This window comes from Rhinatrema bivittatum, chromosome 2 (genome assembly GCF_901001135.1).
Source record: "Rhinatrema bivittatum chromosome 2, aRhiBiv1.1, whole genome shotgun sequence".
Lineage (NCBI taxonomy): Eukaryota > Metazoa > Chordata > Amphibia > Gymnophiona > Rhinatrematidae > Rhinatrema > Rhinatrema bivittatum.
The window spans coordinates 9,123,742-9,150,651 of record NC_042616.1 but is presented as its reverse complement, the minus strand read 5'-3'; the positions used below and the strand labels follow the sequence as shown (position 1 = coordinate 9,150,651).

General features: G+C 44.3%; 1 protein-coding gene across 1 annotated transcript in view; it reads right to left on the bottom strand.

Moving 5' to 3' along the window:
* LOC115083491 (inducible metalloproteinase inhibitor protein-like) overlaps positions 1-26,545 on the bottom strand; it is a 37,217-nt gene extending 10,672 nt beyond the window's left edge. The window contains exons 1-3 of the mRNA XM_029587345.1: positions 26,432-26,545; positions 21,367-21,423; positions 758-808 (exon numbers count right to left, since the gene is read on the bottom strand). Of these exons, the coding sequence (XP_029443205.1) occupies positions 758-808; positions 21,367-21,406 (91 nt within the window). The 5' untranslated portion in view covers positions 21,407-21,423; positions 26,432-26,545. The remainder of the gene's footprint in view (positions 1-757; positions 809-21,366; positions 21,424-26,431) is intronic.
* Positions 26,546-26,910: the final 365 nt, after the last annotated feature.

The following is a 26,910-nucleotide window of genomic DNA, read 5'->3' as shown; positions in this document are numbered from 1 at the left end:
TCCCAGAGAGCATGGCTAACTCAGCAGGATGAATTAGTCATGCATCCCCAACCTCCTCCCTGGACAGCTAAAACTCCAACTCTGTCTGTATCCTATTCTTTCTAACTTCACTGCATGCTTATGCTTGCTTTAACTGAACGGGGCAGGGGAAACGCGCGGTTCTGTATTCGTTGAGAGGATTCCATGTCGGACCGCCCGGGAGGACGAACCCGTAAAGCATGGCTAATTCCTCCTGCCATCTACGGAAAACACCGTTTACGGTGAGCAAACTTGCATTTCCAAGCCCTGGAGGGTAGGAATTCCCCTGGCTGGCATTTGACCTTCCTGCACAGATTGAGGAGGAAATTGTGACGAGAAATCATTGTGCTGCCGTGAATTAAGATTGTGACGGTTTTCATCGTTCTCATCAGTAAAGATTCGTTTGGATAGTAACCCAGTGACTCCAGGTGGAGTGGAGGGAGACAGGCAATTTATCAACAAGTACAGAAGGGATCTTCCCACTCAGTGTACAGGGGTGGCGGTGGCTTCTTGTAGACCCGGCAGTGTCTGATCAACCAATGTGAAACTCAGGAATTGCAGCTACCACCCCACACTCTCAGATCTCACCAAAGCATAACCTCCTACCTCCCGTCATTGTACCTGCGATATGAGGTCACAGACAGACGGACGGGTACAATTTCCCATATGGCCACCCTATGGATGGATAATGTTATTTAGAAGAGTATATTTTAAACAAGTAGTTAATTGAGTCTCTTACGTATTTTCAAAGCTGCTAGTATCTGTCCTTCCACAAGTAAGGCAGGTAATGCTGGAATTAAAACAGTAATAATTAGCACCAGTATTTCTATTTCTAGCATCACAGCATGGAGGGGCACACATCGCTATGCTCACCAGGAGCTGGGGATGGGCAGGCCTGCCACCAGCAACACAGGAGACCTCAGGTAGAGGGATAAGGGTCTCAGCAGCAAAACAGCAGTGGACGGGCTGGCGACCGTTCCCAGGCCCAACAGTTGCAGGAAGACGAGGCCCGAGGTGGAAGAGGTTGAGTTAGAGAAGAGGTAGGTTGGGAAGGAGGAGGTGAGAGGCGATACAGAAGGGAAGGGACAACAGATGGGGAGGGGTAAGTGTGAAGGGACAGAAGACAGTGAAGGGATAAGTGAAGGGGTGGAGAGGAACAAGAAGGAGTGAGAAGGTAGAGAGAGGAGGGAGGAGGGAAGATGGGATGAGTGAGGGAAAGAAGGGAGGGGAATTGAGGTAAGAGAACACAAGAAGAGGGAAGGAGAGGTGGAGGGACAAAATGTGAAGAGTGCAGTGGGGAAAGAGTACAGTCGTCCTGTTCGTAGCTGAGCCCCCTATTGGGGCAGGTGATCAGGGGTACAGTCTTTATTAAAATCACTCTTCAGGCTTTTTTGTGGACTGCAAGCCAAGCCCAGGGTCTGAGCTGTGAGCTGAGGAAAGTCCCTTCATGGCCTTTTGGTTGAGATCGAGAGCCTGTGCAATAGAGGAGGTTAACGTCCTGCCACCGACCCCCACCAAGGGCATAAGAACATAAGAGGTTTCCATACTGAGGCAGATCAGAGGTCCATCAAGCCCAGTATCTGGTTTCCAAAAGTGGCCAATCCAGCTCACAAGTACCTGGCAGGATCCCAAGGGGTAGAGAGATTCCAAGATGCTTATCCCAAGAATAAGCAGGGGATTTCTACAACTCTACCTTAATGATGGTTTAAGGAATTGTCCTTCATCAGATCTCCGTTCAGTCATCTCTTCTCCAAGCTGAAGAGTCCTAACCTCTTTAGCCTTTCCTCATAGGAGAATTGTTCCATCCCCTTTATCATCTTGGTCGCCCTTCTCTGTACCTTTTCTAGTTCTGCTGTATCTTTCTTGAGATATGGTGACCAGAACTGCACACAATACTCAAGATGAGGTCGCACCATGGAGTGATACAGAGGCATTAGGATATTCTCTGTTTTATTCTCCATTCCTTTCCTAATAATCCCCAGCATTCTGTTTGTGTATGATATATGAACACAAGATGAGGATGCACCATGGAGTGATACAGAGGCATTATGATATTCTCTGTTTTATTCTCCATTCCTTTCCTAATAATCCCCAGCATTCTGTTTGTGGATGATATATGAACACAAGATGAGGATGCACCATGGAGTGATACAGAGGCATTATGATATTCTCTGTTTTATTCTCCATTCCTTTCCTAATAATCCCCTAGCATTCTGTTTGTGTATGATATATGAACACAAGATGAGGTCGCACCATGGAGCGATACAGAGACATTATGATATTCTCTGTTTTATTCTCCATTCCTTTCCTAATAATCCCTAGCATTCTGTTTGTGTATGATATATGAACACAAGATGAGGTCGCACCATGGAGCGATACAGAGACATTATGATATTCTCTGTTTTATTCTCCATTCCTTTCCTAATAATCCCCAGCATTCTGTTTGTGTATGATATATGAACACAAGATGAGGATGCACCATGGAGTGATACAGAGGCATTATGATATTCTCTGTTTTATTCTCCATTCCTTTCCTAATAATCCCCAGCATTCTGTTTGTGGATGATATATGAACACAAGATGAGGATGCACCATGGAGTGATACAGAGGCATTAGGATATTCTCTGTTTTATTCTCCATTCCTTTCCTAATAATCCCCAGCATTCTGTTTGTGTATGATATATGAACACAAGATGAGAATGCACCATGGAGTGATACAGAGGCATTATGATATTCTCTGTTTTATTCTCCATTCCTTTCCTAATAATCCCCAGCATTCTGTTTGTGTATGATATATGAACACAAGATGAGGCTGCACCATGGAGTGATACAGAGGCATTATGATATTCTCTGTTTTATTCTCCATTCCTTTCCTAATAATCCCCAGCATTCTGTTTGTGGATGATATATGAACACAAGATGAGGATGCACCATGGAGTGATACAGAGGCATTATGATATTCTCTGTTTTATTCTCCATTCCTTTCCTAATAATCCCTAGCATTCTGTTTGTGTATGATATATGAACACAAGATGAGGTCGCACCATGGAGCGATACAGAGACATTATGATATTCTCTGTTTTATTCTCCATTCCTTTCCTAATAATCCCCAGCATTCTGTTTGTGTATGATATATGAACACAAGATGAGGATGCACCATGGAGTGATACAGAGGCATTATGATATTCTCTGTTTTATTCTCCATTCCTTTCCTAATAATCCCCAGCATTCTGTTTGTGGATGATATATGAACACAAGATGAGGATGCACCATGGAGTGATACAGAGGCATTAGGATATTCTCTGTTTTATTCTCCATTCCTTTCCTAATAATCCCCAGCATTCTGTTTGTGTATGATATATGAACACAAGATGAGAATGCACCATGGAGTGATACAGAGGCATTATGATATTCTCTGTTTTATTCTCCATTCCTTTCCTAATAATCCCCAGCATTCTGTTTGTGTATGATATATGAACACAAGATGAGGCTGCACCATGAAGTGATACAGAGGCATTATGATATTCTCTGTTTTATTCTCCATTCCTTTCCTAATAATCCCCAGCATTCTGTTTGTGTATGATATATGAACACAAGATGAGGATGCACCATGGAGTGATACAGAGACATTATGATATTCTCTGTTTTATTCTCCATTCCTTTCCTAATAATCCCCAGCATTCTGTTTGTGTATGATATATGAACACAAGATGAGGATGCACCATGGAGTGATACAGAGACATTATGATATTCTCTGTTTTATTCTCCATTCCTTTCCTAATAATCCCCAGCATTCTGTTTGTGTATGATATATGAACACAAGATGAGGATGCACCATGGAGTGATACAGAGACATTATGATATTCTCTGTTTATTCTCCATTCCTTTCCTAATAATCCCCAGCATTCTGTTTGTGTATGATATATGAACACAAGATGAGGATGCACCATGGAGTGATACAGAGGCATTATGATATTCTCTGTTTTATTCTCCATTCCTTTCCTAATAATCCCCAGCATTCTGTTTGTGTATGATATATGAACACAAGATGAGGATGCACCATGGAGTGATACAGAGGCATTATGATATTCTCTGTTTATTCTCCATTCCTTTCCTAATAATCCCCAGCATTCTGTTTGTGTATGATATATGAACACAAGATGAGGATGCACCATGGAGTGATACAGAGACATTATGATATTCTCTGTTTTATTCCCATTCCTTTCCTAATAATCCCAGCATTCTGTTTGTGTATGATATATGAACACAAGATGAGGATGCACCATGAGTGATACAGAGACATTATGATATTCTCTGTTTTATTCTCCATTCCTTTCCTAATAATCCCCAGCATTCTGTTTGTGTATGATATATGAACACAAGATGAGGATGCACCATGGAGTGATACAGAGGCATTAGGATATTCTCTGTTTTATTCTCCATTCCTTTCCTAATAATCCCCAGCATTCTGTTTGTGTATGATATATGAACACAAGATGAGGATGCACCATGAAGTGATACAGAGACATTATGATATTCTCTGTTTTATTCTCCATTCCTTTCCTAATAATCCCCAGCATTCTGTTTGTGTATGATATATGAACACAAGATGAGGATGCACCATGGAGTGATACAGAGGCATTAGGATATTCTCTGTTTTATTCTCCATTCCTTTCCTAATAATCCCCAGCATTCTGTTTGTGTATGATATATGAACACAAGATGAGGATGCACCATGAAGTGATACAGAGACATTATGATATTCTCTGTTTTATTCTCCATTCTTTTCCTAATAATCCCCAGCATTCTGTTTGTGTATGATATATGAACACAAGATGAGGATGCACCATGGAGTGATACAGAGGCATTAGGATATTCTCTGTTTTATTCTCCATTCCTTTCCTAATAATCCCCAGCATTCTGTTTGTGTATGATATATGAACACAAGATGAGGATGCACCATGAAGTGATACAGAGACATTATGATATTCTCTGTTTTATTCTCCATTCCTTTCCTAATAAACCCCAGCATTCTGTTTGTGTATGATATATGAACACAAGATGAGGATGCACCATGGAGTGATACAGAGGCATTAGGATATTCTCTGTTTTATTCTCCATTCCTTTCCTAATAATCCCCAGCATTCTGTTTGTGTATGATATATGAACACAAGATGAGGTCGCACCATGGAGTGATACAGAGACATTATGATATTCTCTGTTTTATTCTCCATTCCTTTCCTAATAATCCCCAGCATTCTGTTTGTGTATGATATATGAACACAAGATGAGGTCACACCATGGAGTGATACAGAGGCATTAGGATATTCTCTGTTTTATTCTCCATTCCTTTCCTAATAATCCCCAGCATTCTGTTTGTGTATGATATATGAACACAAGATGAGGATGCACCATGGAGTGATACAGAGACATTATGACATTCTCTGTTTTATTCTCCATTCCTTTCCTAATAATCCCCAGCATTCTGTGTGTGTATGATATATGAACACAAGATGAGGATGCACCATGGAGTGATACAGAGGCATTATGATATTCTCTGTTTTATTCTCCATTCCTTTCCTAATAATCCCCAGCATTCTGTGTGTGTATGATATATGAACACAAGATGAGGATGCACCATGGAGTGATACAGAAGCATTAGGATATTCTCTGTTTTATTCTCCATTCCTTTCCTAATAATCCCCAGCATTCTGTTTGTGTATGATATATGAACACAAGATGAGGATGCACCATGAAGTGATACAGAGACATTATGATATTCTTTGTTTTATTCTCCATTCCTTTCCTAATAATCCCCAGCATTCTGTTTGTGTATGATATATTAACACAAGATGAGGATGCACCATGAAGTGATACAGAGACATTATGATATTCTCTGTTTTATTCTCCATTCCTTTCCTAATAATCCCCAGCATTCTGTTTGTGTATGATATATGAACACAAGATGAGGATGCACCATGGAGTGATACAGAAGCATTAGGATATTCTCTGTTTTATTCTCCAGTCCTTTCCTAATAATCCCCAGCAGACTATTTGCTTTCTTGGCTGCTGCTGCACACTGAGCAGAGGATTTCAACGTATTATCCACGACTATGCCTAAATCCTGTTCCCTGGGTAGTGACTCCCAATGTGGAACCTTGCATATGTAGCTATAATTTATGTAATCTCTCCACTATGGCCTTGTCCACCCTTAGCAACCCTTTTAACCCTTGATCATCTAATGAACCAATTGACTCCCTTGCAGTTTTTGCTTCAAATCTACCTGAAAAAGTTTTTATTATGCGTTTTTGCTTCTAACTAGCCAGTGCTTATGCTATTTCCTGTTTTCTTCATCCAGATCCTTCCACCTTTTTAATGCATGGAATACGTCTGGTCTAAGCTTCTAAGATGGTATTTTTAAACATTGTCCATGCCTGATGTAAACTCTTGATCTTTACAGCTGATCCTTTCAGAGTTTTCCTAATAATTTTTCTCATTTTATCCTGATCTCTCTCTTTTGAAAGTTAAATGGTATCACAATAGATTTCCTTAGTGTCCTCCCCTCCAGTTACCAAGTCAAATTTGATCATGTAATGATCACTTTTACCAAGTGGTCCGAATACCATTACCTCTTTCACCAAATTCCCTCGGCAGTCCTTTTACCAGATCTGGCTGTGGCACTCCAGGAACAGAGTTTCCTACCCCTGATCAACAGCAAACATAATTCACCATCATTCCCTCCTCACCTACACTTATTTGCCATTTGCTGTCCTTTAAATTAAAATTCCAACGGTTTGTTATTTGAACTCAATAGTTCTCAGTTTTGAAGATGCACTGTATTGCTCAATCTAGAGAAATGTGGGGTAGAGGAGAAATGGGTAACTTACCAAGAAGTACAAAAGGGATCTTCCTACAGGGAGGATAACTGTCAAAGAGCTATGCACACACCGATATAGACAGGTATTGCACTTATCCAGATAAGTTCTGATTTATCCGATTAAGTAGCACAAAGCCGCTACTTAGCTGGATAAATCTTAAAAGCGCTACTTATCCAGTTAAGTCAGATAGCTAGATACGTCTTAGCGGTGCTAATTATTTGGATTAGCTCTATTTGAGACATATTCATCTATCTTACTTATCCAGATAACTAGCACTTTTAGACTTATCTGGCTATCTGACTTTGCTGGATTAGTGGGGTTAAGATTTAACTGGCTATCTGACTTCGCTGGATTAGTAGGGTTAAGATTTAACTGGCTATTTGACTTCGCTGGATTAGTAGGGTTAAGATTTAACTGGCTATCTGACCTCGCTGGATTAGTAGAGTTAAGATTTATCTGGCTATCTGGCTTTGCTGGATTAGTAGGGTTAAGATTTAACTGGCTATCTGACCTCGCTGGATTAGTAAGGTTAAGATTTATCTGGCTATCTGACTTCGCTGGATTAGTGGAGTTAAGATTTAACTGGCTATCTGACCTCGCTGGATTAGTAGGGTTAAGATTTATCTGGCTATCTGACTTCGCTGGATTAGTGGAGTTAAGATTTAACTGGCTATCTGACCTCGCTGGATTAGTAGGGTTAAGATTTATCTGGCTATCTGACTTCGCTGGATTAGTAGGGTTAAGATTTATCTGACCTCGCTGGATTAGTAGGGTTAAGATTTATCTGGCTATCTGACTTCGCTGGATTAGTGGGGTTAAGATTTATCTGGCTATCTGACCTCGCTGGATTAGTAGGGTTAAGATTTAACTGGCTATCTGACCTCGCTGGATTAGTAGGGTTAAGATTTATCTGGCTATCTGACTTCGCTGGATTAGTAGGGTTAAGATTTATCTGACCTCGCTGGATAGTAGGGTTAAGATTTATCTGGCTATCTGACTTCGCTGGATTAGTGGGGTTAAGATTTAACTGGCTATCTGACCTCGCTGGATTAGTAGGGTTAAGATTTATCTGGCTTCGCTGGATTAGTAGGGTTAAGATTTATCTGGCTATCTGACCTCGCTGGATTAGTAGGGTTAAGATTTAACTGGCTATCTGACCTCGCTGGATTAGTAGGGTTAAGATTTATCTGGCTATCTGACCTCGCTGGATTAGTAGGGTTAAGATTTATCTGGCTTCGCTGGATTAGTAGGGTTAAGATTTATCTGGCTATCTGACTTCGCTGGATTAGTGGGGTTAAGATTTATCTGGCTATCTGACCTCGCTGGATTAGTGGGGTTAAGATTTATCTGACCTCGCTGGATTAGTGGGGTTAAGATTTATCTGGCTATCTGACTTCGCTGGATTAGTGGGGTTAAGATTTATCTGGCTATCTGACCTCGCTGGATTAGTGGGGTTAAGATTTATCTGACTTCGCTGGATTAGTAGGGTTAAGATTTATCTGGCTACCTGACCTCGCTGGATTTATAGGGTTAAGATTTAACTGGCTATCTGACCTCGCTGGATTAGTAGGTTTAAGATTTATCTGGCTTCGCTGGATTAGTAGTGTTAAGATTTATCTGGCTACCTGACCTCGCTGGATTTATAGGGTTAAGATTTATCTGGCTATCTGACCTCGCTGGATTAGTAGGGTTAAGATTTATCTGGCTTCGCTGGATTAGTAGGGTTAAGATTTATCTGGCTATCTGACCTCGCTGGATTAGTAGGGTTAAGATTTATCTGGCTATCTGACCTCGCTGGATTAGTAGGGTTAAGATTTATCTGGCTTCGCTGGATTAGTAGGGTTAAGATTTATCTGGCTATCTGACTTCGCTGGATTAGTGGAGTTAAGATTTATCTGGCTATCTGACCTCGCTGGATTAGTGGGGTTAAGATTTATCTGACCTCGCTGGATTAGTGGGGTTAAGATTTATCTGGCTATCTGACTTCGCTGGATTAGTGGGGTTAAGATTTATCTGGCTATCTGACCTCGCTGGATTAGTGGGGTTAAGATTTATCTGACTTCGCTGGATTAGTGGGGTTAAGATTTATCTGGCTATCTGACTTCGCTGGATTAGTGGGGTTAAGATTTATCTGGCTACCTGATCTCGCTGGATTTATAGGGTTAAGATTTAACTGGCTATCTGACTTCGCTGGATTAGTGGGGTTAAGATTTATCTGGCTACCTGACCTCGCTGGATTTATAGGGTTAAGATTTATCTGGCTTCGCTGGATTAGTAGGGTTAAGATTTATCTGGCTACCTGACCTCGCTGGATTTATAGGGTTAAGATTTATCTGGCTTCGCTGGATTAGTAGGGTTAAGATTTATCTGGCTATCTGACTTCGCTGGATTAGTAGGGTTAAGATTTATCTGGCTATCTGACCTCGCTGGATTAGTAGGGTTAAGATTTATCTGGCTTCGCTGGATTAGTAGGGTTAAGATTTATCTGGCTATCTGACTTCGCTGGATTAGTGGGGTTAAGATTTATCTGGCTATCTGACCTCGCTGGATTAGTGGGGTTAAGATTTATCTGACCTCGCTGGATTAGTGGGGTTAAGATTTATCTGGCTATCTGACTTCGCTGGATTAGTGGGGTTAAGATTTATCTGGCTATCTGACCTCGCTGGATTAGTGGGGTTAAGATTTATCTGACTTCGCTGGATTAGTAGGGTTAAGATTTATCTGGCTACCTGACCTCGCTGGATTTATAGGGTTAAGATTTAACTGGCTATCTGACCTCGCTGGATTAGTAGGTTTAAGATTTATCTGGCTTCGCTGGATTAGTAGTGTTAAGATTTATCTGGCTACCTGACCTCGCTGGATTTATAGGGTTAAGATTTATCTGGCTATCTGACCTCGCTGGATTAGTAGGGTTAAGATTTATCTGGCTTCGCTGGATTAGTGGGGTTAAGATTTATCTGGCTATCTGACTTCGCTGGATTAGTGGGGTTAAGATTTATCTGGCTATCTGACCTCGCTGGATTAGTGGGGTTAAGATTTATCTGACTTCGCTGGATTAGTAGGGTTAAGATTTATCTGGCTACCTGACCTCGCTGGATTTATAGGGTTAAGATTTAACTGGCTATCTGACCTCGCTGGATTAGTAGGTTTAAGATTTATCTGGCTTCGCTGGATTAGTAGTGTTAAGATTTATCTGGCTACCTGACCTCGCTGGATTTATAGGGTTAAGATTTATCTGGCTATCTGACCTTGCTGGATTAGTAGGGTTAAGATTTATCTGGCTTCGCTGGATTAGTAGGGTTAAGATTTATCTGGCTATCTGACCTCGCTGGATTAGTAGGGTTAAGATTTAACTGGCTATCTGACCTCGCTGGATTAGTAGGGTTAAGATTTATCTGGCTATCTGACCTCGCTGGATTAGTAGGGTTAAGATTTATCTGGCTTCGCTGGATTAGTAGGGTTAAGATTTATCTGGCTATCTGACTTCGCTGGATTAGTGGGGTTAAGATTTATCTGGCTATCTGACCTCGCTGGATTAGTGGGGTTAAGATTTATCTGACCTCGCTGGATTAGTGGGGTTAAGATTTATCTGGCTATCTGACTTCGCTGGATTAGTGGGGTTAAGATTTATCTGGCTATCTGACCTCGCTGGATTAGTGGGGTTAAGATTTATCTGACTTCGCTGGATTAGTGGGGTTAAGATTTATCTGGCTATCTGACTTCGCTGGATTAGTGGGGTTAAGATTTATCTGGCTACCTGATCTCGCTGGATTTATAGGGTTAAGATTTAACTGGCTATCTGACTTCGCTGGATTAGTGGGGTTAAGATTTATCTGGCTACCTGACCTCGCTGGATTTATAGGGTTAAGATTTATCTGGCTTCGCTGGATTAGTAGGGTTAAGATTTATCTGGCTACCTGACCTCGCTGGATTTATAGGGTTAAGATTTATCTGGCTTCGCTGGATTAGTAGGGTTAAGATTTATCTGGCTATCTGACCTCGCTGGATTAGTGGGGTTAAGATTTATCTGGCTATCTGACTTCGCTGGATTAGTGGGGTTAAGATTTATCTGGCTATCTGACCTCGCTGGATTAGTGGGGTTAAGATTTATCTGACTTCGCTGGATTAGTGGGGTTAAGATTTATCTGACCTCGCTGGATTAGTGGGGTTAAGATTTATCTGGCTACCTGACTTCGCTGGATTAGTGGGGTTAAGATTTATCTGACTTCGCTGGATTAGTGGGGTTAAGATTTATCTGGCTACCTGACCTCGCTGGATTTATAGGGTTAAGATTTAACTGGCTATCTGACTTCACTGGATTAGTAGGGTTAAGATTTATCTGACCTCGCTGGATTTATAGGGTTAAGATTTATCTGACCTCGCTGGATTAGTAGGGTTAAGATTTAACTGGCTATCTGACCTCGCTGGATTAGTAGGGTTAAGATTTATCTGGCTATCTGACTTCGCTGGATTAGTGGGGTTAAGATTTAACTGGCTATCTGACCTCGCTGGATTAGTAGGGTTAAGATTTATCTGGCTTCGCTGGATTAGTAGGGTTAAGATTTATCTGGCTATCTGACCTCGCTGGATTAGTAGGGTTAAGATTTAACTGGCTATCTGACCTCGCTGGATTAGTAGGGTTAAGATTTATCTGGCTATCTGACTTCGCTGGATTAGTAGGGTTAAGATTTATCTGACCTCGCTGGATTAGTAGGGTTAAGATTTATCTGGCTATCTGACTTCGCTGGATTAGTGGGGTTAAGATTTAACTGGCTATCTGACCTCGCTGGATTAGTAGGGTTAAGATTTATCTGGCTTCGCTGGATTAGTAGGGTTAAGATTTATCTGGCTATCTGACCTCGCTGGATTAGTAGGGTTAAGATTTAACTGGCTATCTGACCTCGCTGGATTAGTAGGGTTAAGATTTATCTGGCTATCTGACCTCGCTGGATTAGTAGGGTTAAGATTTATCTGGCTTCGCTGGATTAGTAGGGTTAAGATTTATCTGGCTATCTGACTTCGCTGGATTAGTGGGGTTAAGATTTATCTGGCTATCTGACCTCGCTGGATTAGTGGGGTTAAGATTTATCTGACCTCGCTGGATTAGTGGGGTTAAGATTTATCTGGCTATCTGACTTCGCTGGATTAGTGGGGTTAAGATTTATCTGGCTATCTGACCTCGCTGGATTAGTGGGGTTAAGATTTATCTGACTTCGCTGGATTAGTAGGGTTAAGATTTATCTGGCTACCTGACCTCGCTGGATTTATAGGGTTAAGATTTAACTGGCTATCTGACCTCGCTGGATTAGTAGGTTTAAGATTTATCTGGCTTCGCTGGATTAGTAGTGTTAAGATTTATCTGGCTACCTGACCTCGCTGGATTTATAGGGTTAAGATTTATCTGGCTATCTGACCTCGCTGGATTAGTAGGGTTAAGATTTATCTGGCTTCGCTGGATTAGTAGGGTTAAGATTTATCTGGCTATCTGACCTCGCTGGATTAGTAGGGTTAAGATTTATCTGGCTATCTGACCTCGCTGGATTAGTAGGGTTAAGATTTATCTGGCTTCGCTGGATTAGTAGGGTTAAGATTTATCTGGCTATCTGACTTCGCTGGATTAGTGGAGTTAAGATTTATCTGGCTATCTGACCTCGCTGGATTAGTGGGGTTAAGATTTATCTGACCTCGCTGGATTAGTGGGGTTAAGATTTATCTGGCTATCTGACTTCGCTGGATTAGTGGGGTTAAGATTTATCTGGCTATCTGACCTCGCTGGATTAGTGGGGTTAAGATTTATCTGACTTCGCTGGATTAGTGGGGTTAAGATTTATCTGGCTATCTGACTTCGCTGGATTAGTGGGGTTAAGATTTATCTGGCTACCTGATCTCGCTGGATTTATAGGGTTAAGATTTATCTGGCTTCGCTGGATTAGTAGGGTTAAGATTTATCTGGCTACCTGACCTCGCTGGATTTATAGGGTTAAGATTTATCTGGCTTCGCTGGATTAGTAGGGTTAAGATTTATCTGGCTATCTGACTTCGCTGGATTAGTAGGGTTAAGATTTATCTGGCTATCTGACCTCGCTGGATTAGTAGGGTTAAGATTTATCTGGCTTCGCTGGATTAGTAGGGTTAAGATTTATCTGGCTATCTGACCTCGCTGGATTAGTGGGGTTAAGATTTATCTGACTTCGCTGGATTAGTGGGGTTAAGATTTAACTGGCTATCTGACTTCGCTGGATTAGTGGGGTTAAGATTTATCTGGCTACCTGACCTCGCTGGATTTATAGGGTTAAGATTTATCTGGCTTCGCTGGATTAGTAGGGTTAAGATTTATCTGGCTACCTGACCTCGCTGGATTTATAGGGTTAAGATTTATCTGGCTTCGCTGGATTAGTAGGGTTAAGATTTATCTGGCTATCTGACTTCGCTGGATTAGTAGGGTTAAGATTTATCTGGCTATCTGACCTCGCTGGATTAGTAGGGTTAAGATTTATCTGGCTTCGCTGGATTAGTAGGGTTAAGATTTATCTGGCTATCTGACTTCGCTGGATTAGTGGGGTTAAGATTTATCTGGCTATCTGACCTCGCTGGATTAGTGGGGTTAAGATTTATCTGACCTCGCTGGATTAGTGGGGTTAAGATTTATCTGGCTATCTGACTTCGCTGGATTAGTGGGGTTAAGATTTATCTGGCTATCTGACCTCGCTGGATTAGTGGGGTTAAGATTTATCTGACTTCGCTGGATTAGTAGGGTTAAGATTTATCTGGCTACCTGACCTCGCTGGATTTATAGGGTTAAGATTTAACTGGCTATCTGACCTCGCTGGATTAGTAGGGTTAAGATTTATCTGGCTTCGCTGGATTAGTAGTGTTAAGATTTATCTGGCTACCTGACCTCGCTGGATTTATAGGGTTAAGATTTATCTGGCTATCTGACCTCGCTGGATTAGTAGGGTTAAGATTTATCTGGCTTCGCTGGATTAGTAGGGTTAAGATTTATCTGGCTATCTGACCTCGCTGGATTAGTAGGGTTAAGATTTATCTGGCTTCGCTGGATTAGTAGGGTTAAGATTTATCTGGCTATCTGACTTCGCTGGATTAGTGGGGTTAAGATTTATCTGGCTATCTGACCTCGCTGGATTAGTGGGGTTAAGATTTATCTGACCTCGCTGGATTAGTGGGGTTAAGATTTATCTGGCTATCTGACTTTGCTGGATTAGTGGGGTTAAGATTTATCTGGCTATCTGACCTCGCTGGATTAGTGGGGTTAAGATTTATCTGACTTCGCTGGATTAGTGGGGTTAAGATTTATCTGGCTATCTGACTTCGCTGGATTAGTGGGGTTAAGATTTATCTGGCTACCTGATCTCGCTGGATTTATAGGGTTAAGATTTAACTGGCTATCTGACTTCGCTGGATTAGTGGGGTTAAGATTTATCTGGCTACCTGACCTCGCTGGATTTATAGGGTTAAGATTTATCTGGCTTCGCTGGATTAGTAGGGTTAAGATTTATCTGGCTACCTGACCTCGCTGGATTTATAGGGTTAAGATTTATCTGGCTTCGCTGGATTAGTAGGGTTAAGATTTATCTGGCTATCTGACCTCGCTGGATTAGTGGGGTTAAGATTTATCTGACCTCGCTGGATTAGTGGGGTTAAGATTTATCTGGCTATCTGACTTCGCTGGATTAGTGGGGTTAAGATTTATCTGGCTATCTGACCTCGCTGGATTAGTGGGGTTAAGATTTATCTGACTTCGCTGGATTAGTGGGGTTAAGATTTATCTGACCTCGCTGGATTAGTGGGGTTAAGATTTATCTGGCTACCTGACTTCGCTGGATTAGTGGGGTTAAGATTTATCTGACCTCGCTGGATTAGTGGGGTTAAGATTTATCTGGCTATCTGACTTCGCTGGATTAGTGGGGTTAAGATTTATCTGGCTATCTGACCTCGCTGGATTAGTGGGGTTAAGATTTATCTGACTTCGCTGGATTAGTGGGGTTAAGATTTATCTGACCTCGCTGGATTAGTGGGGTTAAGATTTATCTGGCTATCTGACTTCGCTGGATTAGTGGGGTTAAGATTTATCTGGCTATCTGACCTCGCTGGATTAGTGGGGTTAAGATTTATCTGACTTCGCTGGATTAGTGGGGTTAAGATTTATCTGGCTATCTGACCTCGCTGGATTAGTAGGGTTAAGATTTAACTGGCTATCTGACTTCGCTGGATTAGTAGGGTTAAGATTTATCTGACCTCGCTGGATTAGTGGGGTTAAGATTTATCTGGCTATCTGACCTCGCTGGATTAGTGGGGTTAAGATTTATCTGACTTCGCTGGATTAGTAGGGTTAAGATTTAACTGACCTCGCTGGATTAGTAGGGTTAAGATTTATCTGACCTCGCTGGATTAGTAGGGTTAAGATTTATCTGACTTCGCTGGATTAGTAGGGTTAAGATTTATCTGACCTCGCTGGATTAGTAGGGTTAAGATTTATCTGACTTCGCTGGATTAGTAGGGTTAAGATTTATCTGACCTCGCTGGATTAGTAGGGTTAAGATTTATCTGACCTCGCTGGATTAGTAGGGTTAAGATTTATCTGACTTCGCTGGATTAGTAGGGTTAAGATTTATCTGACCTCGCTGGATTAGTAGGGTTAAGATTTATCTGACCTCGCTGGATTAGTAGGGTTTGCTGCTAGTTAGCCAGATAGGTAGCGCATATCTACCATACGTCCGTGTTTTTATGTGTAATTTAAAAATATTCGGGTGGCCGCCGGATAGGGAGCGATAGAAGCGGGCTGGAGACGTCGCGCTTGTTCTTTTAAAAAAAAAAAAAAAGCTTCCTATAACGCGATACCTCCTACAAAGAGAAAGGGAAACGTTTGGGGAGCAACGACCATCTCACCCGTTCCCGACCCTTTCCCGCGTCGACTCGAGGGCTTCTTGGCGGGAGCTGCCCCGCAATGCCAGAAGGACTTGGTCGCTGGGGGGGGGGGGGGAGGCCAGAGCAGCGAAGGCCTCTCCGGGCGCCTCTCGACACCACCCCGAGTCCTGGCGAGCCATCCAGGCCGATGCGTCCAGCTCAGAGCGAATCGACCCAGGCTGTGTCTGGGAGCCCGGAGCGGATCACATCGAGCGCTGCTGGAGGGCAGCCGGGAAAGCCCCGGGATGCAATGGGATGGAGGAGCCCAGGCTGCGAAGCGGAGGATCCCAACATGGGCTCCTGGAAGTGGGCTCCTGGGAAGGAGGGGTTCAGGCCCAGACCGCTGGAACAGCTGCAGGTGTAACGTGCAGCAACCGGCAACCGGCAGGGGAGAGAGAGAGAGACCGGCTGTGAGCAATAAGCTTGGGCAGCCCGAGGAAATTACTCTGGGGAATGTGTGGCACGCTTTAAAGGCTATCCAAGAAACTTTGAAATCACTTGCACAGATAACCACTGAAGTTAAAAGTCAAACAATAACCAACAGCAATTTAATAGGAATTTTTAATCTTAAAATACAAAACCACGAGGAAAGAATAATCAAAATGGAGTCCCTGCAACAAAATCTTATAAGATCTGAATTGGTAATTGAAAAAAGGCTGGAAAGGGTTGAAAATAACTTGAGAATCCTGAATTAGAGGATTATAAACTTTCCTGTGGGCAGAATGGTATCACCGACGGAACTTTTCAAAATGTAACCGAAAGACGTTTTAAAAATTCCTGAAGCTGCGCTACCTGTTTGTACCAAGGCTGAAGGGGAGAGAAATATTCCATCTATGAACATTTCTGAATTACTGGACCTATCACTAGAATCAGAAATAAAAGAGAGAAAGGCAATGTTGATAACATTGGCATTTGTATCGGATCGGAATTACATCTTGAAAATGTTTCTAAGGAATAGATCAGTCCCCTTTTATGGGGCTCACATTTGGATATACCCTGACGCGGTAAAGCGAACTCAGCAACGTAGGAAGGAATTCCTTGGAATGAGAGAAAGGGTTCTTAGTTTAGGGGCCCGATTTGTCTTAAAATACCCTAGTAAATGCTGCGTTAGATTTCAAAATAATAATTATGTATTTTTCGAGCTCGAGCAATTGAAGGTTTTTCTGATAGGAAACTCTCAGGATCCCGGAGATGGATTGACTCATTAGCATTAGGGAAGCTCACCTATCTTTTCCTGTTTAAATAAATGAAATACCTGTTTTCGCTCTGAATTCTATTGCCCCTATACTCTTATATTTAGGTGCGTACTTTAGTTAAATATTGTTTATTGATGTTGGAAGGTATATTATATAAGTTGTAATTATGTGAAGGTATTGTACCGTATTCCATTCAGAAATGTATTTTCTGTAAAATTCTCTGAAATTTTGAAAATTAAAAAAAAAAAAAAAAAAAAATATTCGCGTGGTTGTTCTACCCACATAATTTACGTGCATTTAACCCCACTTTCCCCCCAACTCAGGTTTCATAAAAGTGTGAAGTGGGGAGATTTTTCCAAGATGTGCACGGCAAGGAAAACACAGTTTTACCAATTAGTCTGCCCGTACACCCAGTCAGTCTTCAGGTCATCGAGACCTTTCTGGCTCTTCAGGCTCAACTCCCCCCATTTCACCCAGTCCAGATACAGAGCAGATGTAAATATACACGAGTAAGTGGCCAAATCTACAGGCATAAATCTCTCATAAAATTGCAGCTTACATGCGGAAATGTTGGCCCCTCCCTGGACCGCACCTGGCCCCACCCATTTTTTTAAACAGACATATTTACTCATGGACCCTTACTTACGCATGCATTTTGAGATTTATAAAATAGCAAAATACATGAGTATCTGCTATTTCCATGTGTCTACGCTGAATTTCACGCGCGCAACTTGTGAAAATTCACCTTGCAATGTACAGGGGTGGCGGTGGCTTCTTGTAGACCCGATAGTGTCTGCTCGACCAGTGTGATACTCAGCGAGTGCAGCTACCACCCCCACACTCTCAAATCGCACCGAAGAATAACCTCCTACCTCCCGTCATTGTTCCTGCGATATGAGGTCACAGACAGACGGAGAGGTGCTGTCTCCCATTTGGCGTTCTCCCCATACTTCATGCGGGAAGGCTGAGAAAGTAAATCCCTTTCTGCGCGTCCTTAGCTCGCACCCATTCGTTTCAATAACTAATTTGCTTCTTACAATCTTTATAGTTTTGTAGAGAGCTCTACTGAGTGTCTACCAAAGCAGCGAGCTGATTAATTGAGGGGGAAGAGAAGAGAGTTATATTTAGTGAGGTTAAAGCTCTCCCATGTGGGAGGATTTAGTGGTGGCGTCCTCACCCATAAAAATTCCAGGCACCATTTTGAAGGTATGGATTTTGAGTTTCCCCTCTCCGAAGGTGGCATGCTGGCTTCTGGGTTTTCTTTGTTTAGGGGAAAAGGAGCTTTGGGGATTCTTGTGAGGAAACTTGGGGGCTTGGACTAGAAGGAAAGGCGCCTTTTCCCCCATTTTAATGAAGCCAGCTTGTGACTTTTCCGCTTTTGAGGTAGGAATTCTACCCACCCTTTGTTTCTTATTTTTGGTTTACCTTTTGGAAACTGGATTATTTTTACCCTCTGCCAGAGCCCCCAAGGACTTGGGGGACTCAATGTTACCCTCTAAAAGGAGAGTAGGAGCTTCTCACCTCCCTGACAGCCCTTGGACCTGTGGTGGCCACTGAAGGAACGAAGCCCAGAGGGCGCCACCTGGTGTTCACCGCTATGCTTTCACCTGGACAATGAAGTGAGGAGTGGAGAAATGACCTTCAGGGTGGCCTTATGGGTCTTTAAAGTGTATCATTTGAATTGGCTTAGACAAACCCGAGTCCTAAACTTTGGGAGGCAGCTTCTAATCTACCTTTACAATTGGGAAGGATCAGGACAGCAGTACGAAGTCACAGATTTTATTGAAGAACCAAACTTGTAAATGGATTGCATTGCACGAGGAGTTGCAAATGGTCAGGTTCACTATTCCATCATCAGATGTCAGTGAAGTTAAGTTTGCTGTAAGTACCCAGATCAGCCGAGACTCCTGGGTTTTGCCTCCCTGCCAGCAGATGGAGACAGAGAGAGTCTCACTGACACTGTGCATAACCCTGTGTGGCCACCTGCAGTCCCTCAGTATTTCTCTGTCTCCAGCAGATGGCAGATGGTGTTAAAACCTGCAGTATAGAAAAAAAGAAAGACGAAGAAAAAGAGAAGATAGATCTCTAGCTTATTCCAGGGGGTTGTTAGGTCCTGGTGGGGCCATCCCAGCTGTTATGAGGCGGACGGGCAGGGGAGTTGGTGACCCTTAAAGGCAGCTCGTTTCGAAATTCTATGGGGTGTATATCTGGTGGTCCAGATCCCTCATCCCCCCACGAGGCAGTGTTGGTTCCGCTGGCAGCTCTGCATTTTAGGTCCTGTTTGAGCAGGGATGTATTAAATTTCTGTTCCAGGGCTAGTTACAACAGTGGATGCAGTTTTAAAGTTTGTTTAAAAAAAAAAAAAAAAACACAAAAAAAAACCAGCAAGCAAGAGCAACCGGGAGGCAGTGGAATTGTGTCGGTCACTCGGGGTCCTTGATCGCTGCTTCAGAACTGTTCACCCGGGGGTTACGGGGTCGCGATAGTGGCTCTCTGCTCAGACTGCCTGGTGACGGCGCCCGACAGTCGGTGCTACTCATGTGCACGCTCATGGTCGCGCCTGAATCCAGACGGCTCGTGTTCTGCATGCGTCCCCGGTGGGGGAAGGCACTTAGGGGAGCCTCGCGGGTGACAGGGGTCCAGCGCTGAGGCTTTCCCTGGCAGCGCGGGTACGGCGGCCATTTTCGACTCCCTAGCAGTGTCAGGGAGCATCGGCGGGAGAGGCAGGGGGATCCTCTCCTCAGCTATCGCCGGCGGTTCCCCGTCCCGCTGAGGTGCGGAGAGGAAGTTGCACCGAGGAGGAGACTCTGGTTCCGGTAGAGGTCTCCTGCCGGTTTTAATTTGCTCACGCGCAAAGCTCTTGTAAGCCAGGAGCGTAAGATATGGTTCTTGCTCTGACTAGCGACGGTGAGTTACATTGCAAAGGAGAGAAACCCTCTTCACTCTCTGTCAGAAGTAAAAAGTGCCAGGGAAGAACAGTAAAGGACAAATGGTGACAAAGGGTGGGACTCGGCAGTACCTTTGTTGGCCAAGGCAGAGAGGCGCTAATGCAAATTATTTCCGTTGCAACCCTAGCGCGTTGTTTTCAATGCAGCTGCTCATTTGCATACTGCATCGCGCAGCCAGGAGAGGTGGACGGGGGCGCGTTGGGGAAATGGACGCCCAGCTTGGACGCCCATTTTTAGCGTGCTGAGATTGCATGGGCTGAATGTCATTCAGCCGAGAACATTTTAAACAAGTAGTTAATTGACTGTTTTGTTTTATCAAAGCTGCCGTCGTCTGTCCTTCCACAAGTGTAAGAATTAGTACCATTATTTGAACATAAGAACATAAGAAATTGCCATGCTGGGTCAGACCAAGGGTCCATCAAGCCCAGCATCCCATTTCCAACAGAGGCCAAACCAGGCCACAAGAACCTGGCAAGTACCCAAACACTAAGAAGATCCCATGCTACTGATGCAATTAATAGCAGTGGCTATTCCCTAAGTAAACTTGATTAATAGCCATTAATGGACTTCTCCTCCAAGAACTTATCCAAACCTATTGCAGTTCTCTCTGTAGTAAAATAATGTAAGGGGCTCTGGGAGAGCATCACATCCTGTAGGGGCACACAGAGCAATACTCTCCAGGAGCTGGGGGATGGGCTGGCCCTGCCACCCTGACCTCAGCAGGAGGCCTTAAGTAATGGGACGGAGGTTGGCGGCTGAGCCTCAGAGCGCGGCTGCAGGAACAGCAGTGGGCAGGCTGGTGAGGTATCCCAGGCCTCATCAATGGCAGGAAGACCAGAGGAGAGGTGGGAGAGGATGTAAGTTGGGTGGAGCAAGGTGAGTGTGAGGCAATGTGGGGAGGGAGGGAGAGATGGGGGTAAATAAAATGTTACAGTGAGTTGGTTCATTGTAATTTTAGTAAGCTGAGACAGAAGACAGGGAAGGGATGAGTGAAAGGGGTAAAAGAAATGGGAGAGAAGGGGAGTGAGAGGGGAGGGAAGATAAGGATGGGGTGAAGGAGGGGAGCGATGGCAGAGAGCACAGGAGAATTGAAGCAGAGGGGAGACAGGGGACAAAGTTGGGAGAGTGGAAAGGGGAAAGAGGCGAGTCCCCCATCCCCCCCCCCCCCGCCCAGAGCAGAGCCCCCTGTTGGGGGAGTTGATCAGAGGTGCAATCCTTTGTAAAATCATCATTCAGCCTACGAGTGAAGCACAGAGAGTCTGAGCAATGAGCGCAGGGCAGTCCCTTCATGAGATCGAGAGCCTGCAATACAGGAGGGTAACGTCCTGCCACCCGACCACACTGAGGGCGCAATTTTATAATCCCTGCAGGGATCCTGATACAGGGTTTGCTGCCACTCACCCATCAGTAGGAAGAAGAGGCTGCAGTGTGACTTCATCATGCTCAGTCTTCTGCTGTCTGCAAAGAGAATCGAGAAGAGACCATCCTCAGTCACTCCAATGTCAGCAGAGACAGAGAAAAGAGGGGGAGCAGAGAAAGATGGAGAGACAGAATGAGAGAGGAAGAGAGACAGAGATCAGGTAAGAAGAGACCATCCTCAGTCACTCCACTGTCAGCAGAGACAGAGAAAGAAGGGGAACAGAGAAAGATGGAGAGACAGAATGAGAGAGGAAGAGAGACAGAGATCAGGTAAGAAGAGACCATCCTCAGTCAGTCCAATGTCAGCAGAGACAGAGAAAGGAGGGGGAGCAGAGAAAGATGGAGAGACAGAATGAGAGAGGAAGAGAGACAGAGAACAGGTAAGAAGAGACCTTCCTCAGTCAGTCCAATGTCAGCAGAGACAGAGAAAGGAGGGGGAGCAGAGAAAGATGGAGAGACAGAATGAGAGAGGAAGAGAGCCAGAGATCAGGTAAGAAGAGACCATCCTCAGTCACTCCAATGTCAGCAGAGACAGAGAAAGGAGGGGGAGCAGAGAAAGATGGAGAGACAGAATGAGAGAGGAAGAGAGACAGAGATCAGGTAAGAAGCAACCATCCTCAGTCAGTCCAATGTCAGCAGAGACAGAGAAAGGAGGGGGTAGAGAAAGATGGAGAGACAGAATGAGAGAGGAAGAGAGACAGAGATCAGGTAAGAAGAGACCATCCTCAGTCAGTCCAATGTCAGCAGAGACAGAAAAAGGAGGGGAACAGAGAAAGATGGAGAGACAGAATGAGAGAGGAAGAGAGACAGAGATCAGGTAAGAAGCAACCATCCTCAGTCAGTCCAATGTCAGCAGAGACAGAGAAAGGAGGGGGTAGAGAAAGATGGAGAGACAGAATGAGAGAGGAAGAGAGACAGAGAACAGGAGATAAAGTTGGCACAGAGAATGAGAGAAATTAATAAATGCAGGAGAGAGATGGGAGGGATACAGAGAAGAGGGAGAGAGGACAAATTAAAGGGAGTTGAAGTCTTGAGGACAATACAATAAAAAGAATCATAAGAACATGCCATGCTGGGTCAGACCAAGGGTCCATCAAGCCCAGCATCCTGTTTCCAACAGTGGCCAATCCAGGCCATAAGAACCTGGCAATTACCCAAACACTAAGAAGATCCCATGCTACTGATGCAATTAATAGCAGTGGCTATTCCCTAAGTAAACTTGATTAATAGCCGTTAATGGACTTCTCCTCCAAGAACTTATCCAATCCTTTTTTGAACCCAGCTACCCTAACTGCACTAACCACATCCTCTGGCAACAAATTCCAGAGCTTTATTGTGCGTTGAGTGAAAAAGAACTTTCTCCGATTAGTTTTAAATGTGCCACATGCTAACTTCATGGAGTGCCCCCTAGTCCTTCTATTATCCGAAAGTGTAAATAACCGATTCACATCTACTCGTTCAGGACCTCTCATGATTTTAAACACCTCTATCATATCCCCCCTCAGTCGTCTCTTCTCCAAGCTGAAAAGTCCTAACCTCTTCAGCCTTTCCTCATAGGGGAGCTGTTCCATCCCCTTTATCATTTTGGTTCCCTTCTCTGTACCTTCTCCATCACAATTATATCTTTTTGGAGATGCGGCGACCAGAATTGTACACAGTATTCAAGGTGCGGTCTCACCATGGAGCGATACAGAGGCATTATGACATTTTCCGTTTTATTCACCATTCCCTTTCTAATAATTCCTAACATTCTGTTTGCTTTTTTGACTGCCGCAGCACACTGAGCCGACGATTTCAATGTGTTATCCACTATGACGCCTAGATCTCTTTCTTGGGTTGTAGCACCTAATATGGAACCTAACATTTGGCTCGATACAGTAAGGCCGCGGTAGAAGCAGTGCGGCAGTGTCAGGCGCACCCTTCCTCCCCGCACGCACAGTTCTCCTGACCTAACTCCCCGATACTCTCCTCTAATCGCATGCAAATGCATGCCGCGGCTGTGAAGCGTTAGGGAAGGGTTAGGCCCGCGCAACCCATTTTACTGTATAGGCGCTTAATACAGCGCCTATACAGTAACCAGGGTGCGCTGGTACCTGTCATTTCAAATGACAGGTACCAGGAAGTGTAAAAAAAACCCAAAAAAACAAAAATATGTAAAAACCTGAGTGTTATAAAAAAAAAAAAATTTTTAAATACCTGTCACTTTCATGCGGTCATCCAGGCAGCGGCAGCGGGATCCGGGGGGCGGGTGGGCGCATGTTCAAACGAGGCCGGGTCGCACAGGCGCGCATTAATTCACTGCCGGTGGGGGTTGCCGGAGGCCGCTTTCGCCGCCGGCTCCCTCCGCCTGAATTAATGCGCGCCTGTGCGACCCGGCCTCGTTTGAACACGCGCCCACCCGCCCCCCGGATCCCGCTGCCGCTGCCGCCGCCCACCCAATCAAACACGCTCCTACCCGCCCGCGGCCTCGATCAAACACCCGGCTCCCGCCGCCGCCCGCCGGCCGCCTGGATCCACGCGGCCCTCCGGCTCCCGCCGCTGCCTGGATGACCGCATGAAAGTGACAGATATTTAAAATTTTTATTTTTTCTTCTGACAGGTTTTTATGTGTCCCACAGCATTACATTTTCTCGATCATCTCTGTATCGCTTTTTTTTTTTTATTGTTTTTGAGTATCTTAAGCGGTGTCGATGGATTTGTTACTAGACTCACAGTCCTAACTCCTACTAGGGGGAGGCGGTAAACTAACACGTTAAGGCCGCGGCAAAACAGCGGGTTACTGAGGAGATAATATCAGCGCCCGTTACAGTATCGGAGGGGAATAGCTAATTCCTTCATTATACAGCTAATTCGTTCATTTACACATCCTATACATGCAGGGTGCGGAAAGGGTTATTTGTCTATTTTAAGAAGCGCTAAGGACGCGCGAAACTGGAGACTGTATCACTGAATCACCTTACGCGCCCGAATTGTGCGCTCACAGCAGGTTACAGACGGGAAATCTTCAACCGAACGATACTGTATTGAGCCGATTGTGTAACTATAGCAGGGGTTATTTTTCCCTATGTGCAAAGAAAGAGAAGATAGGAAACAGAGGAGAGGAGGAAGAAGAAACAGGAGACAGAAAGAGAAGCACAGAGAGCACAGAAGAGAAACATAAAGAAAAAGGGAGATCCCATGAAGGAGGAAGCTATAAAGAGGATAAGCAGGAGAGAGGGGAAGGTACAAACAGAACTAAAGCAAACCCCGACTCTCAGCAGCATAAAACGTTAGAAACGGTGGAGGATTTCTGGGAATATTTTGCAGCAGGAGTTGGAGAGGACTCGCCTGCCATAGAAAATATAATTTTCCAAATGTGCTAGGAGAGGAATTGCAGAAGATGCTGAAAGTTAAATGCACTTATGGGTGCAAGCCCCCATGCTTAGGTGTGTTCAGGCGTCTGTGGGGGACAGAGAAGGAGAGGTTATCCTGGGACTCTGGATGGGAGCAGGGGGGAGAGGAACCTGGCAGTAATTGATGGTGGTGGAGGTTTCCACCTTGACATGGAGTCTCTCCTCATAAGTACCAGACGTCTCTTAATCCCTGCACGCCTGTTTCTGTGAAACACCTGGAACATCTGCACATGCTTACCAGAAGTACCAGACGTCTCCTAATCCCTGTAAAACACCTGGAACATCTGCACATGCTTACCAGAAGTACCAGACGTCTCCTAATCCCTGTGAAACACCTGGAACATCTGCACATGCTTACCAGAAGTACCAGACGTCTCCTAATCCCTGTGAAACACCTGGAACATCTGCACATGCTTACCAGAAGTACCAGACGTCTCCTAATCCCTGCGAAACACCTGGAACATCTGCACATGCTTACCAGAAGTACCAGACGTCTCCTAATCCCTGCGAAACACCTGGAACATCTGGACATGCTTACCAGAAGTACCAGACGTCTCCTAATCCCTGCGAAACACCTGGAACATCTGGACATGCTTACCAGAAGGTTCTTTACTCTTTCCTATCCCAGAGCTTTTCTTAAATCCGTTACACTCACAGCTCAGCTCAGTGCCTGACAGTGGCCAAGAAAGCAAATAGAGATGTGAAAAGGGATGGAGACTAAATCAGGAAATATCGTATTGTCCTTGTACTAAACCAGGGGGCGTCATGCAATATTTAAATTAGGGGCCGATGGCGCACCCCTAGAACCTCCATGGCAGCGGGCGCCCAGGAGAGGTCGGCTGTCCACAGGTTAGGAAAGCGGACGCTCAGTTTTACGAGAGTGCGTTCTCCTAGCTGGCGCTCAGCCACGGAGAAAGGAAAATGGACGCTCGTTAAACTGAGCCTCTGTTTACCTAACTTGACCACTGATACTTTTTTTTTTTACCTCTTTAAACTTTCGGATCCTCTGACTTACTGTCGCCACGATACTAAGTCAGAGGATGTACAGAAAAGCAGTATTTTCTGCAAAACATTTTGGGGTGCTCAGAAAGTAGCGCCTGCTCTGGGCAGGCGTTAAATTCTGAGCGTAAAATTGTGCGGGTCCAGCGCACATTATTTTTTTTTGCATGTGGGGTGAATAACTAACAGCCCCATCAGCATGCATTTGTATGCGACGAGCGCTGTTAATTTCACGGCGCGTTGGACGTGGTTTGTGGATGCGCTTATTCCCCTGAGGCGTGAGGGGTTGTGGATGCGCCTCCAAAATGCGCCCTTGAGTACTGTGGGCAGTTCTGATCTCCCCATCTCAGGAAAGATAATAGCAGGACTAGAAAAAGTGCAGAGGAGGATGTCGGAAATGATAACACCCTGGGGGTGAGTAGCAGGCATCAATTCTACTTTATGGGATCTGCCAAACTTCTTATGATCTGGACTGGCCAATGTCTGGTAGAGGATGCTGGGCTCAGTGGACCTTGGTCTGACCCAGCAGGGCAATTCTTATGTTCTAATATAAAAATAAATATGATTAGGAAATAGTCGCCCATGTATTTCTCCTATTTTATCACTGGTTCTAGCTCCATCCCTTGCAGCTGGGACGCAGGGTTAAAATAACTCACCTCTGCCCTCTTCAGCCCGTGAGATGCCCTTCTCTTAGTTGTTGCTTGCTGAGGTGACCAAAGCTGTGGAGATCTGAGGCTTTATGGGAAATGTCCCAGAGGGTGTTCCTGCGCCCTGACCAATCACAGCAGGAGTGTGATACTAATATTTGTACAGTCTATAATGACCTCCCCTACCCCCATGCATTGTCCCTTTCCCAAACACAAATCAGTAAAGGGCTGTTTGACTTTTACAAAGGAAGAACGTTTGGTGACTTGGCTGACCGGGTGTGTCGGAGTTTTACATTGTTTGCTTGCAGCATTGGATTGGGACATCTCATGCTTCATGGCCTGGGATTCAGGATCCTCCAGAGCTGCCCTGTACTTCCCCACCCAGATCTTGCAAAGATGATTGACGTGCTTACAATAATGCGAGACATCAAACAATAGAACCTCCTGTAATTACTGATCTGTAACCGCTATTATATTGTTCTGTAAGA